This window comes from Narcine bancroftii, chromosome 1, assembly GCF_036971445.1.
Source record: "Narcine bancroftii isolate sNarBan1 chromosome 1, sNarBan1.hap1, whole genome shotgun sequence".
In the NCBI taxonomy this organism is placed as follows: Eukaryota; Metazoa; Chordata; class Chondrichthyes; order Torpediniformes; family Narcinidae; genus Narcine; species Narcine bancroftii.
This window is the reverse complement of record NC_091469.1, coordinates 329899480-329925945: the sequence shown is the minus strand read 5'-3', so window position 1 is coordinate 329925945 and position 26466 is coordinate 329899480. Positions and strand designations below refer to the sequence as shown.

The following is a 26466-nucleotide window of genomic DNA, read 5'->3' as shown; positions in this document are numbered from 1 at the left end:
AGCTCAGGCCTGAAACCTTGATTCTCGTTGGAATTTAGGAGAACGAGGTGGGGATCATGCTAAAATTTTTCAGAATTGATGTAGAAAGGTTGTTTCCCATAATGGGAGAGTCTAGGCAAGAGGGCACAACATCAGGATTGAAGGGTGTCTGCTTCGAACAGCGATCGGAGGATGGTAAATCTGTGGAATTTGTTGCAACAGGCCATTGTGGAGGCCAGGTCATTAGGGGTATTTAAGGCAGAGAGTGACATATTCTTGATTAGCCAGGGCATCAAAGGTTATGGGGGGTTTGGGGGGGGGGAGGCCGGGCAGTGAAGCTGCGGGAAAATGGATCAGCTCATGATTAAATCGTGGGGTAGTCTCGATGGCCTGAATAGCCTATTTCTGCTTCAATATCGAATGGTCTTATATATCTTTACTTCCTATGGATGCTGCGAGACCTGCTGAATTCCTTCAGCATTCTTGTGTTTTTGCTAAAAATAAACTTGCTGGTTACTTCTTGTTACAGTTCAACAATAGTCTATTAACATCTCACCCTCAAATCTCATAAAAAGAATTAGTTGAGCATCATACCATTCTGAGCACTTTAAAATCTATATTCATGCAAAATAGCCACATTTTTGCCAACATGCAGCAGCTGGGTAATTTCAAAACAATCCACGCCTTACTTGCAAGTCCCCATAAAAGGAGAAAATATACAACTTTAAAATGAGGAACAAACTCCAGTGATATTCCTTGCCTTTAATATCCCACTATACCTTCCCCTTTCATCCCACCTATTTTACATTTAAATTTAGTCAAACAGCATGGAACCACAGAACCCTTCTGGCCCACGATCCTGTGCCGCCCAATTATACCCAATTGACCGATACTAGTACCTTTTGAAGGGAGGTAACTCAAGTAGACACAAGGAGAGCATACAAACTGTTTCCAGACAGCGCCGGATTCAAGCCTGGTTCACTGGCACTCTAACAGCATTGCACTAACTGCTACACTAACCATGTGTTTGAAGACTATACTTCTTCCTTACTCTCACTGAGAATCACTGCATGGCTTCAACTTGCCTAGATAAAGATAGTTTGCTTCCTTCTGACACCATTGGATAAATACTGAAATATTTTAATTTTAATAAAACACAAAATTATTTGTGCCAGTTTGTATTTCACCATCAGCTGCAATGGAAGCATGGAGCAAAATCTGCTCGAGGCTGCGGGGAGTTGCTAAAAACTGCCGGCTTGCTGCTGTGTTCCTGACTTCCATGCCTTTACATTGCAAGAACAAGTTGGCAGTCAAGTGTTTGCAAACCTGATAGAGTCCGGGACACAGTTAGTTCTGATGTGTTCAACCGAAGGGTCAGATGCATGAATGAGGTCACTGACCAGCTTTATAAACAAATATGCTTTGATCTTTTTCTGTTACCTTTTCTTACCGCTCTGAAATTTTAAAAAAATTACAGATATATTTAAAATATTTCTAATGTTTTAAATTATTTTAATGTACTTCAACAGTAACTATAAGTTACTGACCCACTGCAGCACTGCACTGTATAAAGACCATCAGACAGCCTTGGGCTAGAGCCTCAAAATCCACTGGACCTGGAGACCAACTAGTGAGGGTGTGATCAGAGCTACTGCACAAACAACACACCTGGTTTGGGATTTGGGGAGGGTGTGAGGTCGACTGAATGGAACGCAACCCATCCCTGAATTCACTTTTCAGTATTGTCTTTATTGCTGATCAATGTTGCTGACAAATGTGTCCATATGATCTCAGTACTAATAGAAGCCTTGCAATCAAATACTTTAGTTGCTATAATTTAGAAGTAAAAGCAGAAAATGCTGAGCAAGTTGGAGAGAAAATGAATTGGCAACTCAGGTTGATGATCTTTCATCAACCAATTTCATTTGTTGTCTCTGATCAAGGCCATTAACTCTGCTTCTTGACCGACTGGCCACCTCCGTGTTTCCATCATTTCCTGTTTTACTTCTCTGAAGCTACAGCTTTCAAACTTGTTTTTGTGCAGACTCTTTAATTACAGCTACACGAAGTCTCGTTCGAAAACCTAGTGCATCTTAGACTTGTGCATCCATGGTCAAAAATGTTATTTCCAAGTAGAATCATCTTGGTGAGAGGTGTCCTTTAATAACTCCACATGATGAGCCTCCTGTGGACAAGGCTGTACTTGCCAGGTGAATCACAATTTTACAATAATCCACATCAGTTATGTTGCTAAATTCACAATCTTTCATGCAACCAAATACAGCTACTCACAATAATTAAATAGCTTCTTGTATAATTTTAAGATCTCGCAGGAAAAAATGTATGCCTAAGAGAGTGACATGTCACATTGCAAAACTTTTCTATGCACCAGGAAAACAAGCCGATGTTTCATATATGGTGCTTTTAGATGATCAAATGAGCTATTGTGAAAAATTTGGTTGCACCTTGCATCAGATATGAAGGCTTTCTGATCAATTCGATTCTTTTCAAGGCAACAGTTAACACACACATACAGTGTATGTATGTGTGTGTATATTCATACACACACACACACACACAGATAGACACACTCACTCACACTCTGGACCTCAGATGAATGCTCAATAAAAAAAAATAAAATGCAGGCAATTTTTTGAAGCAATATTCTAGTGTTATTACAACAAGAAATTTGGTATTATGTCCTTGGTTGCCCTCTTGAAGGTAAGTACATTGAAGACCATCCCTCCCTCAACACTTTTCCACTGCCACTTCATCAATTTTAAGATGGGGTTAAATAAGAAAGTCTGCAGAAGCTGTGATTGCAGTTTACACAAAAAATGCTGGAGAAACTCAGCAAGTCATGCAGCTGTGGCGGCTCACCTGCCAGGAAATCGAACTGGCTCGGGAAGTCTCAGGCAGTGCGAAGACATCACCTTCGGCTATGTGTGCCGTGGGGGTGACTGGGAGCCCAGGGTTTTAAAAAGTGGGTGGGTCCAACAGTAAATTGTCGTTTTCCATTTGAACTCTATTCGATTACGACTCTTCATTTTGCCCCGCGATTCAGCGATCGCACAGCGTACTTTCCGTAGCAAAAATGAAGTTGTTTTGAGCCTGAGACTGTCATCAAGGTATGTGCTATATCCAGGCAGGATGGGGGGGTGGGGTGCAGGAGAGTATCACAAGCCTGCAGGCACAAGGAAATAGATGGACATGAGGGCAGGGGGTGCTCTCCATCTGCAGGCCTTTTTTCTTGTGCCCTCCCTTCTGTGTGCACCTCTGGTCTCTCGCCTGTGACCCTGTGCTCCTCCTGCCTTTTTATTCACACATCTGCATGCTTTTTGCTCATATCTCGATTAAGGGCTCAGGCCCAAAACACTGGTTCTGCATCTTTATCTTTACCATATAAAGAATGCAACGTGACTAAATTAAATTTAGACATACAGTACAGTAACAGACCATTTCTGCCCATGAGCCTGTGCAGCCCAATTAAACCCAACTAACCTACGTTTTGAATGGTGGGAAAAAAATGGAGCTCCCGGGGAAAACCCAGGCAGACACGGGGAGAATGTACCAACTCCTTACAGACAGTGCAGGGCTCGAAACCTGGTCTCGACTTGCTGAGTTTCTGCAGCCTTTTTGTTCAAATAAAAAAACCCCACAATTTTAAGATGTTGCTGATAACATAGTTCAAGTAGATTGAATTGTGGCCAAACGAGGAATATTTGGATCATGCAGTTCTTTTAATTTGGAGTCTTATGAAAAGTAGCATCCTACAGTAATTTCAACAACATCTTTAAATGTTAGTCCGCAAGGCAATTACACTTTCAGCTTAGCCATCCTAGTTCCATTTCTTGACCCCAAAGTGTTAAATCTATCTGCTGTGGACCCTTCTTATTTATTGCAGTACGTACATGGTGAACGTTGGGTGTGCTGACACTCCTCTTCATGAACTTTCCTTTTGATGAAAGTGCTTCTTTTACTGTAACTGCCTAATACAAAGACAAGAAAAGCTCAGTTAAACAGGAAAGTCTGCAGATGCTGTGATTGTAGTGCCACACATAAAAGTGCTGAAGAAAACTCACCAGGTCATGCAACATCGCTGCGAAGTTAAAGGATAACCAACGTTTTTGCCCGGTCAAGGTACAAGCAAAAGGCAGGCAGGCTCCTGAATAAAATGGTGGGGGTTTGAGGGAGGAAAGAGCAGGGGGGGATGAGAGGAGGAAGGAAGGGGCAGGGGTTTGAGAGGAGAGGAGGGAGGAAGGGGCAGGGGTTTGAGAGGAGAGGAGGGAGGAAGGGGCAGGGGTTTGAGGGGAGAGGAGGGAGGAATGGGCTGGGATTTGAAAGGAGAGGAGGGAGGGGCTGGGATTTGAGAAGAGAGGAGGGAGGAATGCGCAGGCTAACATGTAGGTGGGAGGCATAAAAAAAAGCTGAGAAGTGATGGGGAGATGAAAGCTCTCTGAATGGAGAAGGAAGCTGGAGGAAAGGAGGCAGAGGGACAGGAGGAGAGAGAGAGAGAGAGAGAGAGAGAGAGAGAGAGAGAGAGTCGGGAGGGGTTTAATGGAAACTGGGGAAATCGATGTTAATACCACCTAGTTGGAGAGTAACCAGATGGAATATCAGGTGCTTTTCCTCCAATTTGCAAGTGGCCTCGGTTTGGCAGTGCATGAGGCTGTGGACAGGTATCTCCATCTGTACCAGATCACCACAGGGCTGTGTTCTTAGTCCACTGCTCTATTCACTTTACACCGATGACTGTGTGGCTCGGTATGACAACACCATCTACAAATTCACTGATGGTACCGTGGTAATGGAATGTATAAAAAGAGGCGATGATTCAGCGTACAGGAGGGAGTTTGAAAACTTGGTTGAATGGTGCACCAACAACAACTTCACACTCAATTTCATGAAAACTAAGGATCTGATTGTTGACTTCAGGAAAGGGAAAACCGGAGGTGAACAATCCAGGGATCGTTGGGGGAATCAGAGGTGGAAAGTATAAGCAAATTTAAGTTTTTGGGAGTCACTATCTCGAAGGATCTTTCCTGGACCCAACACACTAATGATATCATGAATAAAGCACATCTGCGCCTCTACTTGCTCAGGGGTTTGTGGAAGGATGACATTAGAATCCCTGGCAAATTTTTACAGAGGTGTGATGGAAAGTGTGCTGACCGGCTGTATCATGGTATGGTATGGAGTCACCAATACTCCTGAGCGAAAAGCCCTGCAAAAGATAGTGGACACAGCCCAGGACATGACAGGCAAAATCCTCCCCACCAATCAAAAACATGTACAGGGAACGTTGCCGTTAGACAGTAGAGGCAATTATCAAGGATCCACACCACATACTTTGTTTTCACTGCTGCTATCAGGAAAGAGGTAGAGGTGCCACAAGACTCGCACCACCAGGTTCAGGAACAGCTGCTACCCCTCCACCATCAGACTCCCCAACAACCAACTCAATCAGAGACTCATTTGTGCAATTTACTTGTGCACTTTATTGACGTTTTTTCTCCTCTCTGTATTGTGTTGTTTGTTTACATGTGTGCAGTTTTTTTTGCACTACCAATAAGTGGTAATTCTGCCTGGCTTGCAGGAAAAAGAATCTCAGGATTGTAAGTGATTTCATGTATGTATTCTGACAATAAATCTGAAATCTAAATCTGGTGTGGAATTAAAATAGGGCCCCGAATGGTGGTGAAGGAGGAGAAGTGGGTGGAAATTTAGCAAGTCTGCTGGTGAGATCACCTAATAGGCAATGGAAATTGCAGACATTAATGTGAGGATGGGAAGGCTGGTGGTAGGTGAGGATCTTGTCCTTGTGGTGTCTAGGGGCAGAGGGGGCCAGGGCAGGTGTGTGGGAAATAGAGGAGGTGGGGGTAGGGGCTGAGTTGATGGCATTCAAGGAGAAGCCACAATTTTTGAAGAAGGAGGACATCTCTGATGTTCTGGAATGGAAGACATTCTGGGAGCAGATGCAAAGGAATTGAAAGATCCTTAGAGGGACAGGATGTGAAGAGGTGAAGTGGAGGTAACGATTGGGGTTGGTAGGCTTGTGGAAAATGCCTGTAGAAAGTTTGCCTCCCAAGATAGAGACAGAAGCCCCTTTCACATTTGCAAGTGGTCCCAGGAATTAACGGTCAATCAGCTTTTAAAGTGTCTAGTGTGAAAAGAAAATTGTCTCAACACCGGCATCAGATGACGTCACCTCATGCCGGAGAGACTGCCTCGATCCCTAGTACAATTCGCGGCATCTGCAGACGTCAGTGTTGCAATCAGGCAAGTGCATTGTGGGATTGAAATTACTCAAGTTTTCACATGAGTGCAGGAATGTGAAGGAGGAAAAGATTAAAATGAAAGTATAAACTTTGCCATGGAAAAGTCGCAGCAGGAGAGAGAGGGGGAATAAATAGCAATAGCGAATAATTTTTAAACAGTGTGGGAAAGTTGGTAGCGTTATAGCACACAATTTATAAAGGCCATGAGGGAAAAAGCGATGGTGGACCTGACTTCCCAGAATGCCATGCAGCAGAAAAACCCCTCCATGAGGGCTCCGTGCATGCAGCCAGGCATCAGCCCTTTCTCTGCCACATGGAATTGTGGGAGGGCAGGTCCACCATCACTTTTTCCCCATGGTATTTCTATATTGTGCGCAATAGCGCTACTAACTTTCCCACGGTGTTTAAAAATTGTCCGCTATTGCTCCTTATTGCTAGCACTTTCCCATGGTCCCTTATAAAGGTTTAAATAGGTCAGCACCACAACAACGAGCTGAAGGGCTCATACTGTGCTATACATAAAGCTTAATTATGTTATAATTAGGTGTGATTAATTTTGTTCAAATATAAGATCATAGTACATTGATCAAGATTTAGGGCAGGTCTACCATCGCTCGATGTGTCATGATGTCACCGGTAGAAGGTAGAACAGTCCTAACCCCGGGGATGGCTCCTTGCGTGAAAATGTTCAGTGTCCCAGTTAGGAGTGGTCAAGTGTGAAAAGCCAAACCCTGGGACACTGAAAGGCCAATTTAGTGGGATGCAAGGAGTGAAAGCACTTAGATCAAGAAAAGGAAGAATCTTCAGAGTGGAACAAGTAAATTTGAGGTCAGGGCAAAAGTTAGCAGTAAACTGGATGAAGTTGATGAGCCCATCATGGGTGCAGGAGACAGCACTAATGTGGAGAAAGAGTTAAGGAGGTTTGCCTGTGTAGGTTTGTAACATGGATTGTTCCACCAAGCCAACAAATAGGCAGGAATAGCTGGGGCCCATACAGGTACACATGGCTACTCCTTTGGTTTGGAAAAAGTGGGGTGAGCCAAATAAGAAGTTATTGAGGGTGAGAACAAGTTCTGCCAGGCAGAGGAAGGTGATTGTGGAGGGGGATTGGTTGGGTCAGTTGTTGAGAAAGAAATGAAGGGCTTTGAGACCTTCGATATAGGGGATGGAGGTGTAAAGAGATTGGATGTCCATGGAGGAAATGAGGCAGTCCAGTTCAGGGAACTGGAAGTTGTTGGAAGTGATGGAGGGCATGTGAGATATCACAGATGTAGGTGCACTGGAATTAGACTGAAGGGACAAAACGGATTTGAGATAAGATAATACCAGATTGTTGGGGCAGGAGCACACAGAAACAATGGGTCCTCCTGAACAAATGGGCTTGTGGGTCTTGGCTGTGAGACAGAACCGGCAGTGTGGGGTTGGAAAACAATTAGATTAGATGCTGTGGGAGCGAGATGACTGGAAGTGATTAGGTCAGAGATTGTGTGCAAGATGATGGCTTCAAGTTGTTTGGTGAGATCCTGTTGAGGGGTAAATAAGAGGAGGGGGGTCTGAGAGTTATCGCCTGGCTTCGGATAAATAGAGGTCAATGCGGCAGACCAGAGCAACACCATCCTTGTCTGCGGCTTTGATGGTGAGGTTGGGATTGGTGCGGAGAGAGTGGAGGGCAGTACATTACAAGGGGGTGAGATTAGATTAAGTGATGTGAGTGGTGAGTGAGATTTTTGATGTCTCAACAGCAGTTGGAAATGAAAAGATCCAGAGCAGACGGAAGGCTGGAACAAGGTGTCCAGGAGGAGGAATAAGGTTGAAGGCTGGAGAAGGGGGTCTTTGCTGGGGAAAATTCAGGTTAGCATATGCATCATGTGAACATTAATAAATGACAAAGAGCTCACTCCCTGCTCTCATCAGTGTACTGAGGCAGGGAGAGTCTACAGATTTATGACCCTGTGTGTAAACATATCTAGTGACTTTTCCTGGTCCACACACATTGATGGAATGGAAGCCTCTTCTTCCCTAGAAGTCTGAGGAAATTTGGCAAGTCACCAGCATCCCTTAACAGCTTCTGCAGTTTAACCATCAGGGAACTACTCCACCCAAGACCAAAAGGAATTGCAGCAGAGGCCTGCGAACACGGCTCAGGTCTTTACGCATACCACCACCCACCACCTCTCTCGACTCCACCTACGACTCCCACTATGTTGGAGGAGCAGCCAAGAGGCTCATCCTTCCCCGGCCACACTCTCTTCACCTTCCCCTCCTGTCAGGAAGAAGATCCATGAACACGAGTTCACACACCTGATCCAAGAAGTTTATTTTCAGCTGATATCAGGCTCCTGACTGAACCTCGAGGTATTAACAATATTTTGCCTTTGCTCTGTACCAACCCATCTTTCTCTGTAACTCTGCATATTTGATCTGCGCCTTACTTTGTACGTGATACCTCTGGTCTGCACACAAAACTATCACTGCATCTTGAGATATGTGATAATAAATTTGAATTTGAACTTCAATTATTCACTAGTTTTGAATGTACACAGCTTTTTTTTAGTCAATTCTTCTTATAGTCCAAATTTTGGCATGCAGAATGCCATGATATTCAAGAACATTGTTAAAAGACATGTGGCTAGCCACACAGGAGTCTGGAGTGCTAAATTATTGGGACTGTGACACTTGAAGTCATTTTCACCAAGACCATTGCAGAAGCTGTTAAGGGATGCTGGTGACTTGCCAAATTTCCTCAGACTTCTAGGGAAGAAGAGGCTTCCATTCCATCAATGTGTGTGGACCAGGAAAAGTCACTGGTTATGTTTACACACAGGGTCATAAATCTGTAGTGTTTTCACTCTCCCTTTCTCCCAACCTCCCTCCAGATCAGCCTTTCTCATGGAGGGGGGGGGGGGAAACGGGACACTATATGGATCCCATGAGGGCCACAGCATATGGAAGGGGGAGCCACGGACTGAAATCATAAGGTGTTGTTTATATAGTTGGTAGGACAGAAGTACAAAAGGAACCAAATAAACCTGACTGCTTTACAGGGAAGAGGGTACCATAAACTTTGAGCAGAGTCCTAAGGGAGCGCCACAGCCAAAAAAAAAGGTTGAGAATGGCTGCTCTACATTATTTTCAGTCTCCAGGAAGACAAACAAAAAATAATCACTAACATTGTCTTTCCAAAGTGACATCTATTTTGTAGGATGATAAAGAAAATGGTTCACAAGGGCCACACTAACAAATAGCTCAATTGTTCATATTGGATCATTGTATCTTTCAAGACAGGAAATAGACATAAATACAAGATGTGAACACCACATCAACAATTTTACATTTCAAACTGTAGACACTGGACTGACCAAAATTTTTCTGCATGGAATAATTACTCAGCTTTGTGAAAGTTTAGCTCATTTGTAGCCGTCTCTTTGTTCGAGAATAGCTGGAATCTGAAGTGTACAGATTATTAAAACCAGAACTGTTTGGAGAACGCCAAGACATTTTTTTCCTTCTGCCTCTCAGAGCAGAGGTTTGTCAATGCCTTCAGGATAGACACTGACCTGCCGAAGTCGTTCCAAGCTCAGGATATTCTCCACCTCCAACACTCCTCTTGTGTACTTCTCAATGTAGGTTTCTCCGTCGCCTGAACCATCATTTTCACTCCTGGCTGCCATTAGTGCCAGAGTTTCCCGATCTTCTGTCTCTTCTGAGGCCTGCAACGAGAAAGGCCAATTTGTTGGTGTCATGAAAATCCAAAAAGCAGAGCAGTGCTGAATTATGCAACATTCTAATTTTTTTTCTGTTGCACCTCCACAATAATAAGGGAGAATTTTAAATGTAATTATATGAATAGAAAAGTTGTAAATTGAGCATCGTGTAACTAAATAAACCAATAAAAAACAATAGCGGTGCTGCTGTAATGGCAGCTCTGCATCTGGTGTGGACCCAGGGAAAGGGGGGAGCAGAGATACAGCGTTTCCCCGCAGAGTCCTAGCATCCAGTCCTGCTGCTGACGGCTCCATACAGGCTTTAAACAGCCTGTTAAAGGAGCAGACAGTGTTTTATTTAAAATCCTACAACCGCAGGGTCTAGGCCCCAAGAAGGCAGTGTTTGTGTTCGACAATGCCCACAAAGGGTTGCATTATCCGGGGAATCAGCGGACTGATGCAGGGCACCAGTAATGGGGAGAACACCCCCATTAAGGAGAAACAGAGAAGACCTGAAGGACTGTGACCAAGGTGGTGGACCAGCGAGGGCCTCTGCAGCTGAAGGACACACACAGGCGGAAAGCCGTTAGTGATTTGTGAGCGAAGAACTCACGCAGGCTGTGGCTCCCCACTTGAGGTCAAAGGACTCACGCCAGGTTGTGGGCTTCTGGAGTCTGGCACATGGGAACCAGGATTCTGAACCAATTTCAAGAGGGTGCTGAGGGCAAGAAGGGTTACAAAGGGACCTGGGTGCTGAATTCTTCCTTGTCGTGACAGTTTGGATCTGGGGTTGGGTTGAACTGAAATGGAGTCTTGTGTGGCTGCAGAGGCTGCGGGAGCATAGGAGGCGAATCCCTGGACACAGTGATTGAGAGGTCTCTCTTTTGCTTTGCTTTTTCTGTCTGTAAGGGGTGTTGGGCAATATTAAATCTTAATGACGAATCTTCGTCTGCCTTATGTCAGACTAAAGGCATTTTCATGTAATAATACATTTTTGTTTTATTAAATGACAATAAATAGTATCTGATCTGAAATACTATTGCTTGACTGATGAAATCCTGGCTGCAAGTCAGTTTGAATCAGAAACAACGTCTCCTTCTCACTGACAGTCAACACAGCACACCCCAAGGATGAGTGTTTAGCCCATGGCTCTACTCACTATATGCCCATGACAGTATGGCGAGGCACAATTCTACAAATTTGCCAATGACACCACAGTCATTTGGCAGAATCACAGGCAGCAAAGAGGAAGCATAAAGGAGGGAGATGGATCACCTAGTTGAATGTTGCCACAACAACCACATGGCACTCAACATTAGTAAACCCATGGAGCTAATTGTGGACCAGGAAGAGGAAGTCAGGAGAGCACAAACCAGTCCTCATCAAGGGTCAGAAGTGGAAAGGGTGTCAACATCTCTGAGAATCTAACCTGGGGCTCCATGTTGATGCAATCATGAAGAAGGCTCACCTGTGGTTATACCTCATGAGGAATTTGAGAAGATTTGGTTTGTCACCAAAGACCCTTGAAAATTTTTGTAGGTGTACCATGGAGAGCATTCTGACTGGTTGCATTACTGACTGGTATGGAGGTGCCAATGCACAGGACAAGAAAAAAAATTGATAGAGTTGTTAACTTGGCCAGCGCCATCACGGGCATCAGTCTCCACTCCATTGAAGACATCTACAAGACCCAGTGTCTTAAGAAAGCAGCCTCTAACCTCAAAGATCTTCATCACCCAGGCCATGGCCTCTTCATCAGGAAGAAGGTAGTGAGCCTGAAGTCAAACAACCAGCAGCACAGACACCTTTTCCACCTCTGCCATCAGATTTTTGAATGCATAATGAACCTCAGACACTATTTCACTTTCTCTTATTTTTGCACTACTTTATTTACTTTCATATGTAATTTCATAGCATTATTTTATAGCAATATTTGAACTGTAATGCTATCACAAAACAACAAATTTTGTTATATGTTCATGACTATAAATTCTGATGTGAATATGGTGCTGACCTTGCTAAAGATCAAACAATGCTTTGTAAATTGTAGACCCTTTCACACCGGCAAATAAATATGGGTTGAACCGGCCAATTTAGCGGGTCCGTAGAGGGTAATCTGGTGGTGTGAAAGGTCCCAAATGGGCAGGGCAAGTAAAAATCACTGGGCTCGGACTCTTGGTGGGGGCCAGTGTCAGAGCCCGGCTGAGTTAACTCGTTAATCACCCTGTGGTGGTGTAAATGGTCTACTTGACAGACTGGATACCATTAGTGACATCAATGCCTGCATGCTTGTGTCAGTCTGGCAGTTAAATTTCACAGCATGGCTGGCTGCGCTCTGACACTTCTGCCAGCCTGCTCTGACAGCCCAACCAACTGAACTGTAATATTTCACAGTGCAGTCAGCGCCTCAATCACCCTGATCGCCGTGTGTTGGTCGGGACACACTGTGAATGCGTAGTCAGGATTGGAGTCCAGGAGGGAGGGGGAAATGGGGACTGGGGCGGGGAGGGGGGGGGGGGGAAAGCAGAGACTGGAAATGGGGAGGGGGTAGAGAGGGAAGGATGTGCTGCATTCCAGCGACCCAGCACCGAGCCAATGTGGCCAGGGGTGAGCGAGGGCATTAGCACCTCCTGCCCCCTCCCTTGGGGAGCCGCTAGCCCGTTGCCCTCCTCAAGCCCCTCACTCACCGGAGAGCACCTCGATTATCCTGATCGCTGCATGTTGGTCAGGATACTCCGCTAACGTGTAGCCACACTCGAGTTGAACTTGTCCAACAGCTCAGTGTAAGTGAAGAGTGCCATGGTTTTGAAAACATTCCAAGTTTTCAAATTAGTGCACTCGAAAGCCTGCATGTTGGAATTCAGACCCAAAACAGATGCCTGGGCTGAGGAACAGAGCACACGTGTCCCAGTCTGGGAGGCAATTTCAAACCAGGGTCAATCTCTTGCAGTGAAACTATAGTGGGGGTAAAGGGCATGGAAAGGGAGGGAGTCACCTGGCTCTAACAACACTGAACTGCTACATTTGTGTCCAATGCAGAAACATCAAAAGCCGGACTGTCCGGCCTAAAACTGGACTCTGGCCGCCTGACAGTGCCCCTCTGAGGTCAGCTCCCTAGGCAGCTGCCTAGTTCACCTTATGGTAGCGCAGGTCCTTGCTGTCAGAGTGCGGTCGCCGGGTCTGTCAGAGCGCGGCTGGCCACACTGTGAAATATAATTGTGCAGTTGGCGGGTCTGTCAGAGTGCTGTACGTAATACGTCACTCATGATGTCGACGGTGTAGGCGGGACCACCCTTAAAATGCCAGGTTCCAGTAAATCATGATGCTCTCCAGGTGTAGCATGCCCGTTAAGTTTACCACTTACTAGAAGGGCTGTCAGTGTGAAAGGGGCTTATGTCTAAGTCAACCTAAACTTCTTACAAATTTTAACAGTGGATGAAGTGTTCCCCTTTAATTTTGAATTCAGAACTTCAGCAAACAAAAGCTTAATATTTTAAACCATTTTACATCTTCAATTTCGAAAATCCAATGCTTCTCCTCAACAGCTTGTGCATTATTCTGCTGAAGTAACCAGCTTTCTGCAGGAGTTGACTTCCGACATGCATTTACCTTGGGTATGTTGGAAACTATTTCATAGGTAACACCACACAAATGCAGAATGTATTTGTACGACATTCTTCGCTTCAGACTCTGTGTAAAACTCTGTAAAAATAATTCGAGAAGTATTTTTGAATTAAGAATTAAATAATTAATCAGACTTAAATGTAAGTATTGGTCCAATCTATGTCAGGACTGTATAACAAATACAATAAAGTAAGGTATAGATTGATGCAATATAACATTTTGCATCATCTATATCTCACACAGCAAAAGCTAAATAAATTTAAATCAGATATTTGGGATCAATCCTTTAGGTTCTGTGAGGAGATAGGAACTTTTCTACATTCACTTGGGCATGTTCCAAGGTAAGACCCTTTTGGAAAGATCTGGGGAAACTTTTAGAGCAAATTACAGGAATCCACTTTCCATAGTACCCAGAACTATTCTTATTGGAGAATATTGCAGCTATAAGACCGAAAATGAGACTGTCCCAACATCAGACAATATTTGCTAAGATCGCATTGGCAGTGGCCAGGAAATGAACTGTGGTTATTTGGGTCTGATTCCCATTAGGTATGGCCCATTGATGCATAGTTGTGTTCCCCTAGAGAGGAATACCTATAACCTAAGAAATAAGTATGACATGTTCTTACAAATAAGGCAGCCATATCTACAAAATGCAGATAAAATCTGTAATTGTGTCCCATCTCACCCAAGACACCCATGCTAGTGTCCCCTCGAGATCAAGTAAACGTTGAAAATGTGAAATTTGTGGGACAAACTTCTGACAATCTCAGTTTCTTTCTTTCTTTCTTTTTCTTTCTATTCTTTTTGTTTCTTTTCTCTTCATTTCTTTCTTTGGGGTGATTTATTTTCTTTACTTTTCATGGAAGGGTGGGGGGGGGGTAGATGGGGATTATAGCCATAATATATCAAAGATTATTATTTTTGCATTGTATTCAATTTTTTGTTTTTTGTTATTCCAGGTTTGGTATATAAATTTAACTAAAATATTCAAAAATAATAAACATAATTTTCTGTTAGTGAAATTTAAAGGCAGTGTGAAAATCATAGTTTTATCTTTGAGTGGATCCGATGCACACCCAGAGCTTTATTTTTGAATATTTTGAAAGTACCATCATAAACTCTGACCTTCAGGTGGAAAAATACAGACTGGATTTAAAAAATGAAAAATGGACCAGCAAACTACCAGAGCAATGAAAAAAGAGTTGGCTGGGTAATCTACGTACTGACTCTTTAAAGAGTTGGCTGGGTAATCTAGGGAAGAGAGAAGTACAGAAGAAACCAAAATTTCACTGCTTCACAGGGAATGGAGCCCTCTGGTGCGGGGGTACATAGCTAAAGTCCCATCAACTACAAGCACAAATCAAGAGTATAATGCAATATTCAGCTGTACACATCATCCAGATACAGCACTTTACTGCCTACATCACTGGTTTCAATACACCAGTGGTTCTGAGGCTACATTGTGTACCAATATTAACTAAGGCTGCACCATAGCATCTTAAACAATTCCTCCCTTCCTTGTAAATTATAATTGAGAGGAAGACAGAAGGACCATTACCATGAGGCCATCACCTACATGTGTTTTGGACTTTTAGCCTTTCCTACAACCAGCCCCCTGAAACTCCTACCCAACATTGGTACCACAAGAGACCAGGGATAAGATCTGCCCCTACCCTACCTATGCATAAATGGTAACCAGCATGGGCCAATCAGCAATGCACAAGTCCTGAGTTTATCTGAGGTTCAGTACCAAGTGGCCATGGGGCCATGGCATGTTGCTGGCGTTTAGGCACTGAAGGCTTCCTGATCTCATTGGAGGTTTGGTTCGGGAGCTCAGGTTGACAATGGATAGAATAGGGGTCTGCGCGGCTGCGGGAATGCTGGAGGTGAATCTATGGACCCTCAGTGATTCTCTTTTGCTTCGCTTTCTCTTGCTGTAAGGGGCACCAGGGCAATATGATTGGCAACTCTTTGTCTGCCTTACAGAAGACCATAATAAAATTAATGTAATACAGAAACCCCCCCCCCAAGTATCCAGGATCTATGGGGATTGGTAGATGCCGGATTAGTGAATCTGTTGGTTGCTTGAGAACTGACCACTAGGGGGCGCCAACTTTAAACTTTTGTATTTTTTACCTATTTATTTTACACAATTTCTTTTGCTGGTTGCTTGAATTCCGGATAACAGGGATTTTACTGTATTACATTTTCTGTTTTAGTACACGGCAATAAAAGAACCTTGAAAAGTGAACCAAGCAAGAATAAATCTCCTCTCCCCTTTCAACTAGCCTGCACAGGTTCTAGATTCTGAATGCACTTGCATTTGACCTGCAGTGCTAATTTCAAATCAAACCAGTTATGGCATGGATGCAACCTTAAATGTGGCACCTGTTCATCAGATAAGATAGGCAGATGTCAAGACATGCTTTTCCATAGAGCACATTATTGCTCGCTGCTTTTTAACAAGGCAAAATATCATAGGTGTCTCTTATAAATATATTAGTAGTTAATAAAAGGAAGCTAGCTTACTATTTCATATGAAGCAGTGGATGCCTTTATGTCCCTGCAAGCCAAGACGATGGGGTACTAACTAGATTTCCTGTTGACGTTGAGAAGGGCAAGGCTACCAGCCCCCATCTTGACAACAGTTTACAGGAGAACAATTGAGAGTGTTCTGTCCAACTGCATCATTGTGTGGGATGGTAGCTGCAAATCATCGGCATGAAGTCAATAGAGAGGGCCATCAAAATGGTCAAGATCACAGGGGTCTCCCTTTATTTATAATTTTCACAGGGAGTGTTGCTTAAATAGGATTCAAAGAATTATAGAGGATCTCTACCAATTATCACACAGGATCCTTGACCCATTAACATCAGGAAGGAGGTACAGGAGCATCAAATTCAGGACTGTTAGGCTGGGAAATAGCAATTTCCTACAGGCTGTGAGATTGATGAATTGTATCCTGTAATATTGGGTGTCTTATAATTATAAAGTTATTTTATAAAATTATAAAGTTATTCCAAAATTTTAATACAGATTTATTTTACCTAATTTTTTTTACACACAGAAATGATTATTGTTTGCTGTGTGAGAAATGTATTATCTGTGTATCATGGTCTGGAAAAATGCTGTTTAAACAAACTTTAAGTTCATTGGAGTGAGGGAGATTTTTGGAGGTGATACTGCATAGTCATCATTTGCTTCCCTGCAAACCATCAGATTTCTGGACATTTGCAGCAGTAATTTCCTACCTGCTTATTGTAAACATTGATGGCTATACGTTTACGCAACACCAACTCCACAGCAGCTGGGTGGCTGAGTTGTACTGTCACCTTTACAATCAAATAAATGCGTTCATTCTGGCTGGTCACTTTGTTCAAATATATTGAATCGTGGACTGATGAATCCCAGGAAGCAACGGCAGAGACCTAGAGGCCAGAAGGGAACATTTATCAGCTTTTAACATGTTATGAAAGCTTCCAATATCTCTGCAGTTTAATAAAATGCATGCATTTTGTGGAGAAGCAAAGAAAGAGATTTACTGTTGTCTTCTATTCTTTGATCAAAAAAAAGTGTTATTAAATATATTTATTAATTTTTCCCTATAGGGACATAGACTGAATGATGTGCATCAGCTGTGTCAATGATGCAAGCCCTGAAATACACTGAGAGCTGCAATAAAAGTCCGGTAACACAGCCATTGTCAATGGGGGTCGTACGTCCCCTGCCCCTGCGGGCCACAGAACATTAAAGTAAAAGATTTGTTTTCTTTTCTCCTCGCGTAAAATAAATATTTTTTATATTTTTTATGTTGTAGGGAAGTACGGAAGAAACCAAAATTTCACTGCTTCACAGGGAATGGAGCCCTCTGGTGCGAGGGTACATAGCTACAAACAGGCCACTGTAACCCACTGACATGAATGGACATGATAAATAATTTTCACCAGCCAAGTGTTCAGTAGCATGATACTTCGATTGAATTTTTGACCCGAGTTCCATCGCTTTCTATCAATTTTAAGAGATCAACTAGATCAGCTTCAGTAGCATATGCACAGAGACATCAGCAGATTTCAGATTTATTGTCAGAGTATATACAGGACATCACATACAACCCTGATACTCAAAATGGCGCCTTACAGCAGCGACTCTTGGCAAGGAGCTCTGAGAGGAATAATCAAATATTCCTGCTCAGAACTTCTAAAAATCAAACAAAAAATAAAAAACACAGTATCAAACTTACTTGACAACTTGGGTGCCAGAAGATCGCTGGCAGGCCTTGGAACCGGCAGAATCAGCAGTCTCCAATGGGCCGTGGGACCTTTAAACAGCTCACACAAGTACAACAACAACTCCTCAGGAGTTTTAAACAGACAGCGATGGGCCATTTAAACTTCGTGGCAGACACCCAGGACATTTAAACATCGCAGAGGATTTAAAGGGACAGCACATGGACCATTTAAACACCAGCAGCGGACCCACAGGCCAGGTAAAGAAGACCTGACCACATGGACGCAGAGGGATCAAGCTGAGACGCTGGGACCTGAGGCTTCCGCTCCCTACCATCCTCCTGGCCAACATCAGTCCCTGGAGAACAAATGATGAACTTCAATATAGACTTCAACATCAGAGAGACATCAGGGAATGCTGCATAATGTGCTTTACAGAAACATAGCTAAACGCAGACATTCCAGTCAAGGTGCTACAGCTCAAGGGTAATACCCTCCGTCGTGCTGATCGAACATCGGCATCTGGAAAAACCAGGGGAGGCGGTGTTGGTGTCATCATAAATTCATCATGGTGCATAGACGTGATGGCCATGTCCCAGTACTATTCCCCCAACCTGGAACATCTGGCAATCAAGTGTCATGCATTCTACCTGCCGAGGGAGTTCACTGCCATCATCCTGGTCGCAGTGCCCATTCCGCCTCAGACTAATGTCAGGATGGCACTGGAGGGACTGAGCACTGGGATAAAAAGGCATGAGACACCACATCCAGATGCCATCCCGATCATTGTGGAAGACTTCAATCAGGCCAACCCGAAGAAGTCTCTGACAAACTACCACCAGCACGTCACATGCAAGACCAAGGGAACTAACACACTCGACACTGCTAAACCACCATGAAGAACACATACCGAGCCATACCACGACCACACGTCGGCAAGCCTGATCACCTGGCTATATTTCTACTCCTGGTGTACAACCAGAGACTGAAGACCAGAGCATTTGTGATGAAGATGGCTAAAGTATGGTCAAGGAAGGAGCTTTGAATCGGTGGTTTGGAATATATTCATCCATCCGTAGACTTGAATGAATATGCAACAGATGTCACCGACTTGATCAAAACCTGCATGAACTAGTGTGTGCCCACATACACGTACTGTGTGTTCCCCAAACAGAAGCCCTGGATGAATCAGAGAATTTGTAACCTACTGAGGGCGAGAACAAGGGCTTTTAAGGCAGGGGATCAGGATCATTACAAGAAGTCCAGGTTTGACCTGCAGAAGGCCATATCTGAAGCAAAGTGGCAGTTTCGGAGTAAACTAGAGACAGAGACCGATACACACAGGCTACCCAGGGAGTGCAGCCATTACAGTCTACAAAATGAGGGTGAACACAAAAGATGACTGTGATTCTTCACTACCCAATGAGCTGAACACCTTCTATGCTCACTTTGAGAAGAACCAAAAAGTGCCTACTGGAATTCTTGAAAAGGCAGAGGATCCTGTGATCTGTTTCTGAGGGCAACATCAGAACATCATTCAAGAGGGTAAACCCTCGCAAGGTGTCAGGCCATTTTGTTGTACCTGGTGCTGAAAATCTGTGCCAACCAACCAGCCAGAGTGTTCACGGACATTTTCAACCTCTCATTGCGGCAGTCAGAGTTTCCCACCTACTTCAAAAGGGGATCAATCATCCCAGTACCCAAGAAGAGTAGCGTGGGCTGCCTCAATAACTACCACCCAGTAGCACTAACTTCTACTGTGATGAAATGCTTTGAGAGCCTGGTCATGGCCAGTATTAACATGACCCTAAGCAAAGATCTGGACTCACTGAAATTCGCCTATCGTCACAATCGCTCCACAGCAGATGCAACATCGCTGGCTCTCCACTCAGCTCTGGATCACCTTGAAAACAGCAACTCATACATATGGCTGGTCTTATCGACTACAGCTCGGCCTTCAATATTATTATTCCCTCAGTGCTGGTCAAGAAGCTACAAACTCTAGGCCTCTATACCCCCACTCCCCCCGCCCCCAGTCAGTAAATTATGGAAACAACATCTCCTCCTCACTGATTATCAACACAGTCACACCCCAAGGATGTGTGCTCAGCTCACTGTTCTACTCGTTATACACCCATGACTGTGTGGCCAGGCACAATTCCAATGTTTGCTGACGACACCACTGTTGTTGGCAGAATCACCAACGGCAATGAGGAAGTGTACAGGAGGGAGATAGATCAGCTCGTTGAGTGGTGTAACGACCACAACCTTGTGCTTAACATCAGCAAAACCAAGGAGATGATTGTGGATTTCAGGAGGAAGTCAGGGGAGCACAACCCATTCCTCATCGAGGGTTCAGTAGTGGAGAGGGTCAAGAACTTGAAATTCATTGGTGTCAACATCTCAGAGGATCTGCCCTGGTGCCTCCACGTTGATGCAATCACAAAGAAGGCTCGTCAGCAGCTTTACTTTGTTAGGTGCCTGAGGAGATTTGGTATGTCACCGAAGACTCTCATAAACTTCTACAGGTGTACCATGGAGAGCATAGTGGGTGGTTGCATCACTGCCTGGTGTGGAGGTGCCAACTCTCAGGACAAGAATAAACTCCAGAGGGTTGTTAACTCGGCCTGCGACATCACAGACACCAGATTTCACTCCATTGAGAATATCTACACGAGGACATCTAAAAAAACGCCTCCATCCTCAAAGACCCCCACCACCCAGGCTATGCCCTCTTCACTTTGCTACCATCAGGGAAAAGGTACAGGAGCTGAAAGAGCACTCAGTAGGACAAGACCAGCTTCTTCCCCACTGCCATCAGATTCCTGAATGATCAATGAACCAAAGACACTGCCGTACTTTTCGTGCACCATTATTTTAATTTTTATAGTGATGTCTTAAGATGGTTATAATATGAACGTTTGCTCTCTGATGCTGCCGCAAAACACGGAATTTCATGATTTGTGCATGATAATGAATTCTGATTCTGATTTCCCTGTGGGCTGGGCATAATTACCATTTACTAATGGTACAAATTCTCTGATTCATCCAGGGCTTCTGTTTGGGGAACACACAGTATGTGTATGTGGGCACAAAATTATTTGGCAGCTTGGAGGTAACCCAAAATTAACAGCTTTAATAGAACAACTTGGCAAAGTATATAAAGAGAGTTGAAAGAACTCTTGTCCTTTTCTCCTTTGCAGGTTTTGATCAAGTCGGTGACATCTGTTGCATATTCATTCAAGTCTACGGATGGATGAATATATTCCAACCCACCGATTCAAAAAAAAGCTGTACACAATGTACACGTAAAAAAACAATTGATTGTAATACAGAGAGGAGAAAAACAAACATTAAAATACAAAAGTAAGGGTTCCTAAATGAGTCTCTGCTTGAGTTTGTTGTTGAGGAGCCTAATGGTTGAGGAGTAGCAGTTGTTCCTGAACCTGGTGGTGAGAGTCTTGAGGCACCTGTACCTCTTTCCTGACGGTAGCAGTGAGAATAGAGGATATACTGGGTCCTTGATGATTTCTGATGCTCTCCGATGGCAGCATTTCCTGTAGATGTTCTTGATGGTGGGGAGGGTTTTGCCTGTGACATCTCAGGGCTTTACACACTCAGGGGCATTGGTGTCCCCATACCAGTCCATGATACAGGTGGTCAACATACTTTCCACAACATATCTGTCGAAATTTGCCAGGGTTTCCGATGTCATGCTAAACCTCCGCAAACTCCCGAGGAAGTAGAAGTGCTGATGTGATTTCTTCACAATGCCATTAGTGTGTCCGCTCCAGGAAAGATCATCCGAGATAGTGACTCCTGAGAACTTAAATTTGCTCACCCTCTCCACTTTGACCCCCCAATGATCACTGGATCATACACATCTCTGGTTTTCCCTTCCTGAAGTCAACAATCAACTCCTTGGGTTTGGTGACATTGAGTGCGAGATTGTAGTTGGTGCACCTTCAGCCAAGTTACAATCTCCCTCTTTCATGCTGACTCATCACCTCTTTTTATACTACCCACTACCATGGGTTATTGTTGTCATACCAAACTACACAATCATAGGTGTAAAGCAGGGGGCTAGGAGCACATCCCCGTGGTGCTCCGGAACTGTTGGAGATGGTGGAAATGTTCTTAGCGACTCTTACCGATTGTGGACTGGAGGTGAGGAAATCCAGGATCCAATTACACCGTGGGGTGTTGAGTCCCATGTCTTGGAGTTTGCTGATCAGTTTTGAGGGGATAATAGTGTTGAATGCCAAACTGCCATCAATAAGGAGCATCCTGATGTGTGCATCTTTGCTGTCCAGATGTTCCAGGGCTTTGTGAAGAGCCAGTGAGATGGCATCTGCTGTAGACACGTTGCTATGATAGGGAAATTGGAATGGATCCATGTTGTCACTCAGACAGGAATTGATATGCTTCAATACCAGCCTTTCAAAACACTTAATCACTGTGGATGTGAGTGCCACTGGTCAATAGTCATTTAGGTAGGTTATCACACACCTCTTGGGCACCAGTATGATTGACACCTGTTTGAAACAGGTAGGTATTATGCCATGCTGGAGTGAAATGTTTAAGATATTTGAGAATACGTTGGTAAATTGGTCAGCACAGAGTTTTAATACTCAGCTGGGTACTCCGTCTGGACTGGATGCTTTCCTCAAATTCACTCTCCTGAAGGCAGCCCTCAAGTCATCCTTGGATACAGACAAGAGAGGATCATCAGGGGACATGGGGGTGCAGAGTGGTGGTTCTTTCTTGTTTTTGTGATTGAATCAGGCATAGAAGGCATAGAGTTCATCAAGGAGTGAAGCTTTGTTGTCTCCTAATGCACCGGATTTGGGTTTGTAGCAGATTAGGTCATTAAGGCCCTGCCACAGCTGTTGGATATCCCTTGTAATTTCCATTTTCATCTGGAAACTCCACTTTGCTCGGGAGTTACCAATATTCCAACTCATTATACTATCCATTCAAATGGGGCATAAATCTATTTTTTAAATATTTTATTTATTCAACATATATAATGTCAAGAATTAAGAATATTATATCATAGGAACATAATAAAGTGTTAACAAATATCTGCTGAAACTCCATATATGAAAACTAAAATCTAAAATACTAAAAACTAAAAAAAACTAACCCCCTAATAACCCACCCGTCTCCTAAACTAATCTAATCCCAAAACTAAAATATATGATATTTAATTATAAGCTGATTACAAGTAATTAATTTGGATTGCATCTGTTGACACTCAGAGACCTGAAATACATCATAAAATTGTTATTCTTTTAGGGAAAACTTTACTGATCAAAAAAATTAATAAAATCATAGTTTAAATTTCATTATTTTAGCATACGGACCCCAAATTTGCAAAAATAAAGAATATTTATCCCTTAAATTATACATAATTTTTTCTAATGGAATACAACTTTGAATTTCAGTATGCCATCTATCTATTGTTAATGAAACATCAGAATTTCATGTTACAGCAATATATTTTATTCCCATTACTAAAACCAACTGAACAAACTTTAATTGAGAATCTGACAACAATAATTTAGGAGTAACACTTTCAAAATTTCCTCACAAAAGTAATTCAGGATTTAAAGGAAAGTTCACTCCCATTATCCATTGTAAATATTTACTAATAGAAACCTAAAAAGGGGTAACTTTTGAGTAGAATGAAGAAAAGTTCCAATTTCTGTTCGACATCTAAAACATTGATCCAATAAATCCAAACTCCATCTACTCAATTTCTGATGAGTAATATACAATTGATGTAAAAAATATTAATGAAGTAATCTATATTGTACATTAATAGTATTTGTCATAACTTCTTTACACAAATTTTGCTAGTCTTATTGATTTATTATCATGGCCAAATCTCATTACCATCTTTCTTTTGAATTAAACAAACTCACCTTAGGTGTCTGTTCTTGTATAAAAAACTCTTTGTAAAATTCAACTGGAAACTCATCTTCACCTGGAGATTTATTATTTTGTAAACTAGTAAGTGCATCATAAATCCCCTGCTCAGTAAAAGGACTCTCTAATCAATCTAAACTTTCTTGAGTCAAAGATGGTATTGATAATTGTGACAAATAATCATCTATAGCCTCTTCATTCAGATATATTCATATATTCAGATATATGATTCAGATATATAACTTCTCATAAAATGCCTTAAATACATCATTAATTCTTTGTGGCTTATATGTCACTTCATTATCCTGCTGTATGGCATTAATTATTCTAGAAGATTGTTCCACTTTTAATTTCCAAGCCAAAACTTTATGTGATCTTTCCCCTAGCTCATAATATTTCTGCTTAGATGGTAATATCATTTTCTCTATTCAAGATGTTAACATTGTAATTTATCTTCCCCAGGACATTGAGAGAAGTGAAGGAGGAAATAACAGAGGCTCTGGCGGTAATTTTCCAAATGTCATTTGATATGGGGATAGTGCCGGAGGATTGGCGCATTGCGCATGTGGTTCCGTTATTTAAAAAGGGTTCAAGGAGGAAGCCTGGCAACTATCGGCCTGTAAGTTTGACGTCTGTGGGAGGTAAATTAATGGAGAAAATTCTTAGAGATAGTACTTATAAACATCTGGATAGACAGGGTCTGATCAGGAGCACTCAACATGGATTTGTGGGAGGAAGGTCATGTTTGACCAATCTGATTGAATTTTTTGAAGAGGTGACTAGGAATGTGGATGAGGGTAGCGCAGTGGATGTTGTCTATATGGACTTCAGTAAGGCCTTCGATAAGGTACCACATGGAAGGTTAGTTAGGAAGGTGCAGTCTTTAGGTATAAATTTTAAGATAGTCAAATGGATTGAACATTGGCTGAAAGGGAGAGGCCAGAGAGTGGTAGTGGATAATTGTCTGTCAGGTTGGAGGCCGGTGACCAGTGGTGTGCCTCAAGGATCTGTATTGGGCCCATTGTTGTTCGTTATATACATTAATGATCTAGATGATGGGGTGGTGAATTGGATTAGTAAATATGCAGACGATACTAAGATAGGTGGAATAGTGGATAATGAAGAAGGTTTTCAAGGATTGCAGAGGGATTTGGGCTGCTTAGAAAAGTGGACAGAAAAATGGCAGATGGAATTTAAAGCTGATAAGTGTGAGGTGCTTCATTTTGGTAAGAAGAATCAGAATAGGACATACGTGGTAAATGGGAGAGCATTGAGGAATACAGAAGAGCAGAAAGATTTAGGAGTAACGGTACATCGTTCCCTGAAGGTAGAAACTCACGTGAATAGGGTGGTGAAGAAGGCTTTTAGTATGCTGGCCTTTATCAATCATTGCATGGAATATAGGAGTTGGGAGGTGATGCTGAGATTGTATAAGACGTTGGTGCGGCCTAATTTGGAGTTCTGTGTGCAGTTCTGGTCGCCTAATTATAGGAAGGATATAAACAGAGTGGAGAGAGTGCAGAGAAGGTTTACCAGAATGTTGCCTGGGTTTAAGCATCTGGAGTATGGGGAGAGATTGGACAGATTGGGTCTTTATTCTTTGGAGCGTAGAAGGTTGAGAGGGGATTTGATAGAAGTATTTAAGATTATGAAAGGGATAGACAGAATGGATGTGGATAGACTATTTCCGTTAAGAGGAGGAAAGATTAAAACAAGAGGACATGAGTTAAGAATTAAAGGGCAGAGATTTAGAGGTAACATGAGGGGGAACTTCTTTACTCAGAGAGTGGTAGCTGTGTGGAATCATCTTCCGGGAGAAATAGTGGCGGCGGAGTCAATTGTATTATTTAAGAAAAGGTTGGACAGGTATATGGATGAGAAGAAGATGGAGGGTTATGGGCATTGTGCAGGGAGGTGGGACTAGAAAGGGGTGTTTGGTTCGGTGTAGACTAGAAGGGCCTAATGGCCTGTTTCCGTGCTGTAATTGTTATGTTATGTTTATTTACTAGAGTTCTATATTTATCCTCAGAGGGTCATTTTTAAATTTCTTTTTCCAATAAAGTTATCTCCTTTTCCAATTTATCTATATCTTTCATATATTCTTTTTTAAGTTTTGGAAAATAACAATTTGGCCTTGTCGATAAGCTTTCAATATATCCCACTTAACAAACATATTTTCTATTGAATATAATTAATTTCACAAAACAGCTGAATATGTTGTCTTATAAATAAACAAAATCCAGTCTTTTCAATAATAAATAATTCAATCTCCTTCTGTAAACTGAATGTTGTTTTTCTGCAAATTCCAACTCAATTAGAAGAGGAGAATGGTCAGATAATAATCAAGGCTTATAATCCACAGCAATCACTCTTGATTGATTTTGAGCAGAAAGGAAAAAAAAATCAATTCTAGAATATGTATCAAACCTGCTAGAATAAAAGGAGTAATCCCTTTCCTTAGGATGCATTCTTCTCCATATATTAATAAAATTAAAATCTTTTATTAAAGATATAAATGTTTTAGCTGCCTTTGATTTCATTATATTTCTTGAATATTTATCCAATATAGGTTCAAAACAAAAATTAATATCACCACCCACCAAAACATTGTTGTGTACATTCACGAAGTTTAAAAAAAGTATCCTTCGGTGCAAGATATTCAATAAAGTCCATTCTTCAGAAAATATTTGACAATTTACTACAAGATACCTTCCCGCCGAA

The 26466-nt window shown here is 42.6% G+C and overlaps 1 protein-coding gene across 6 annotated transcripts in view; it reads right to left on the bottom strand.

Moving 5' to 3' along the window:
* kif13a (kinesin family member 13A) overlaps window positions 1-26466 on the bottom strand; it is a 343290-nt gene that overhangs the window by 25453 nt on the left and 291371 nt on the right. For all 6 annotated transcript variants that reach the window (XM_069908320.1, XM_069908319.1, XM_069908326.1 and 3 more), the window contains 4 exons: window positions 16840-17016; window positions 13571-13663; window positions 9815-9967; window positions 3891-3968 (listed from right to left, as the gene is read on the bottom strand). In XM_069908320.1, the coding sequence (XP_069764421.1) occupies window positions 3891-3968; window positions 9815-9967; window positions 13571-13663; window positions 16840-17016 (501 nt within the window). The remainder of the gene's footprint in view (window positions 1-3890; window positions 3969-9814; window positions 9968-13570; window positions 13664-16839; window positions 17017-26466) is intronic.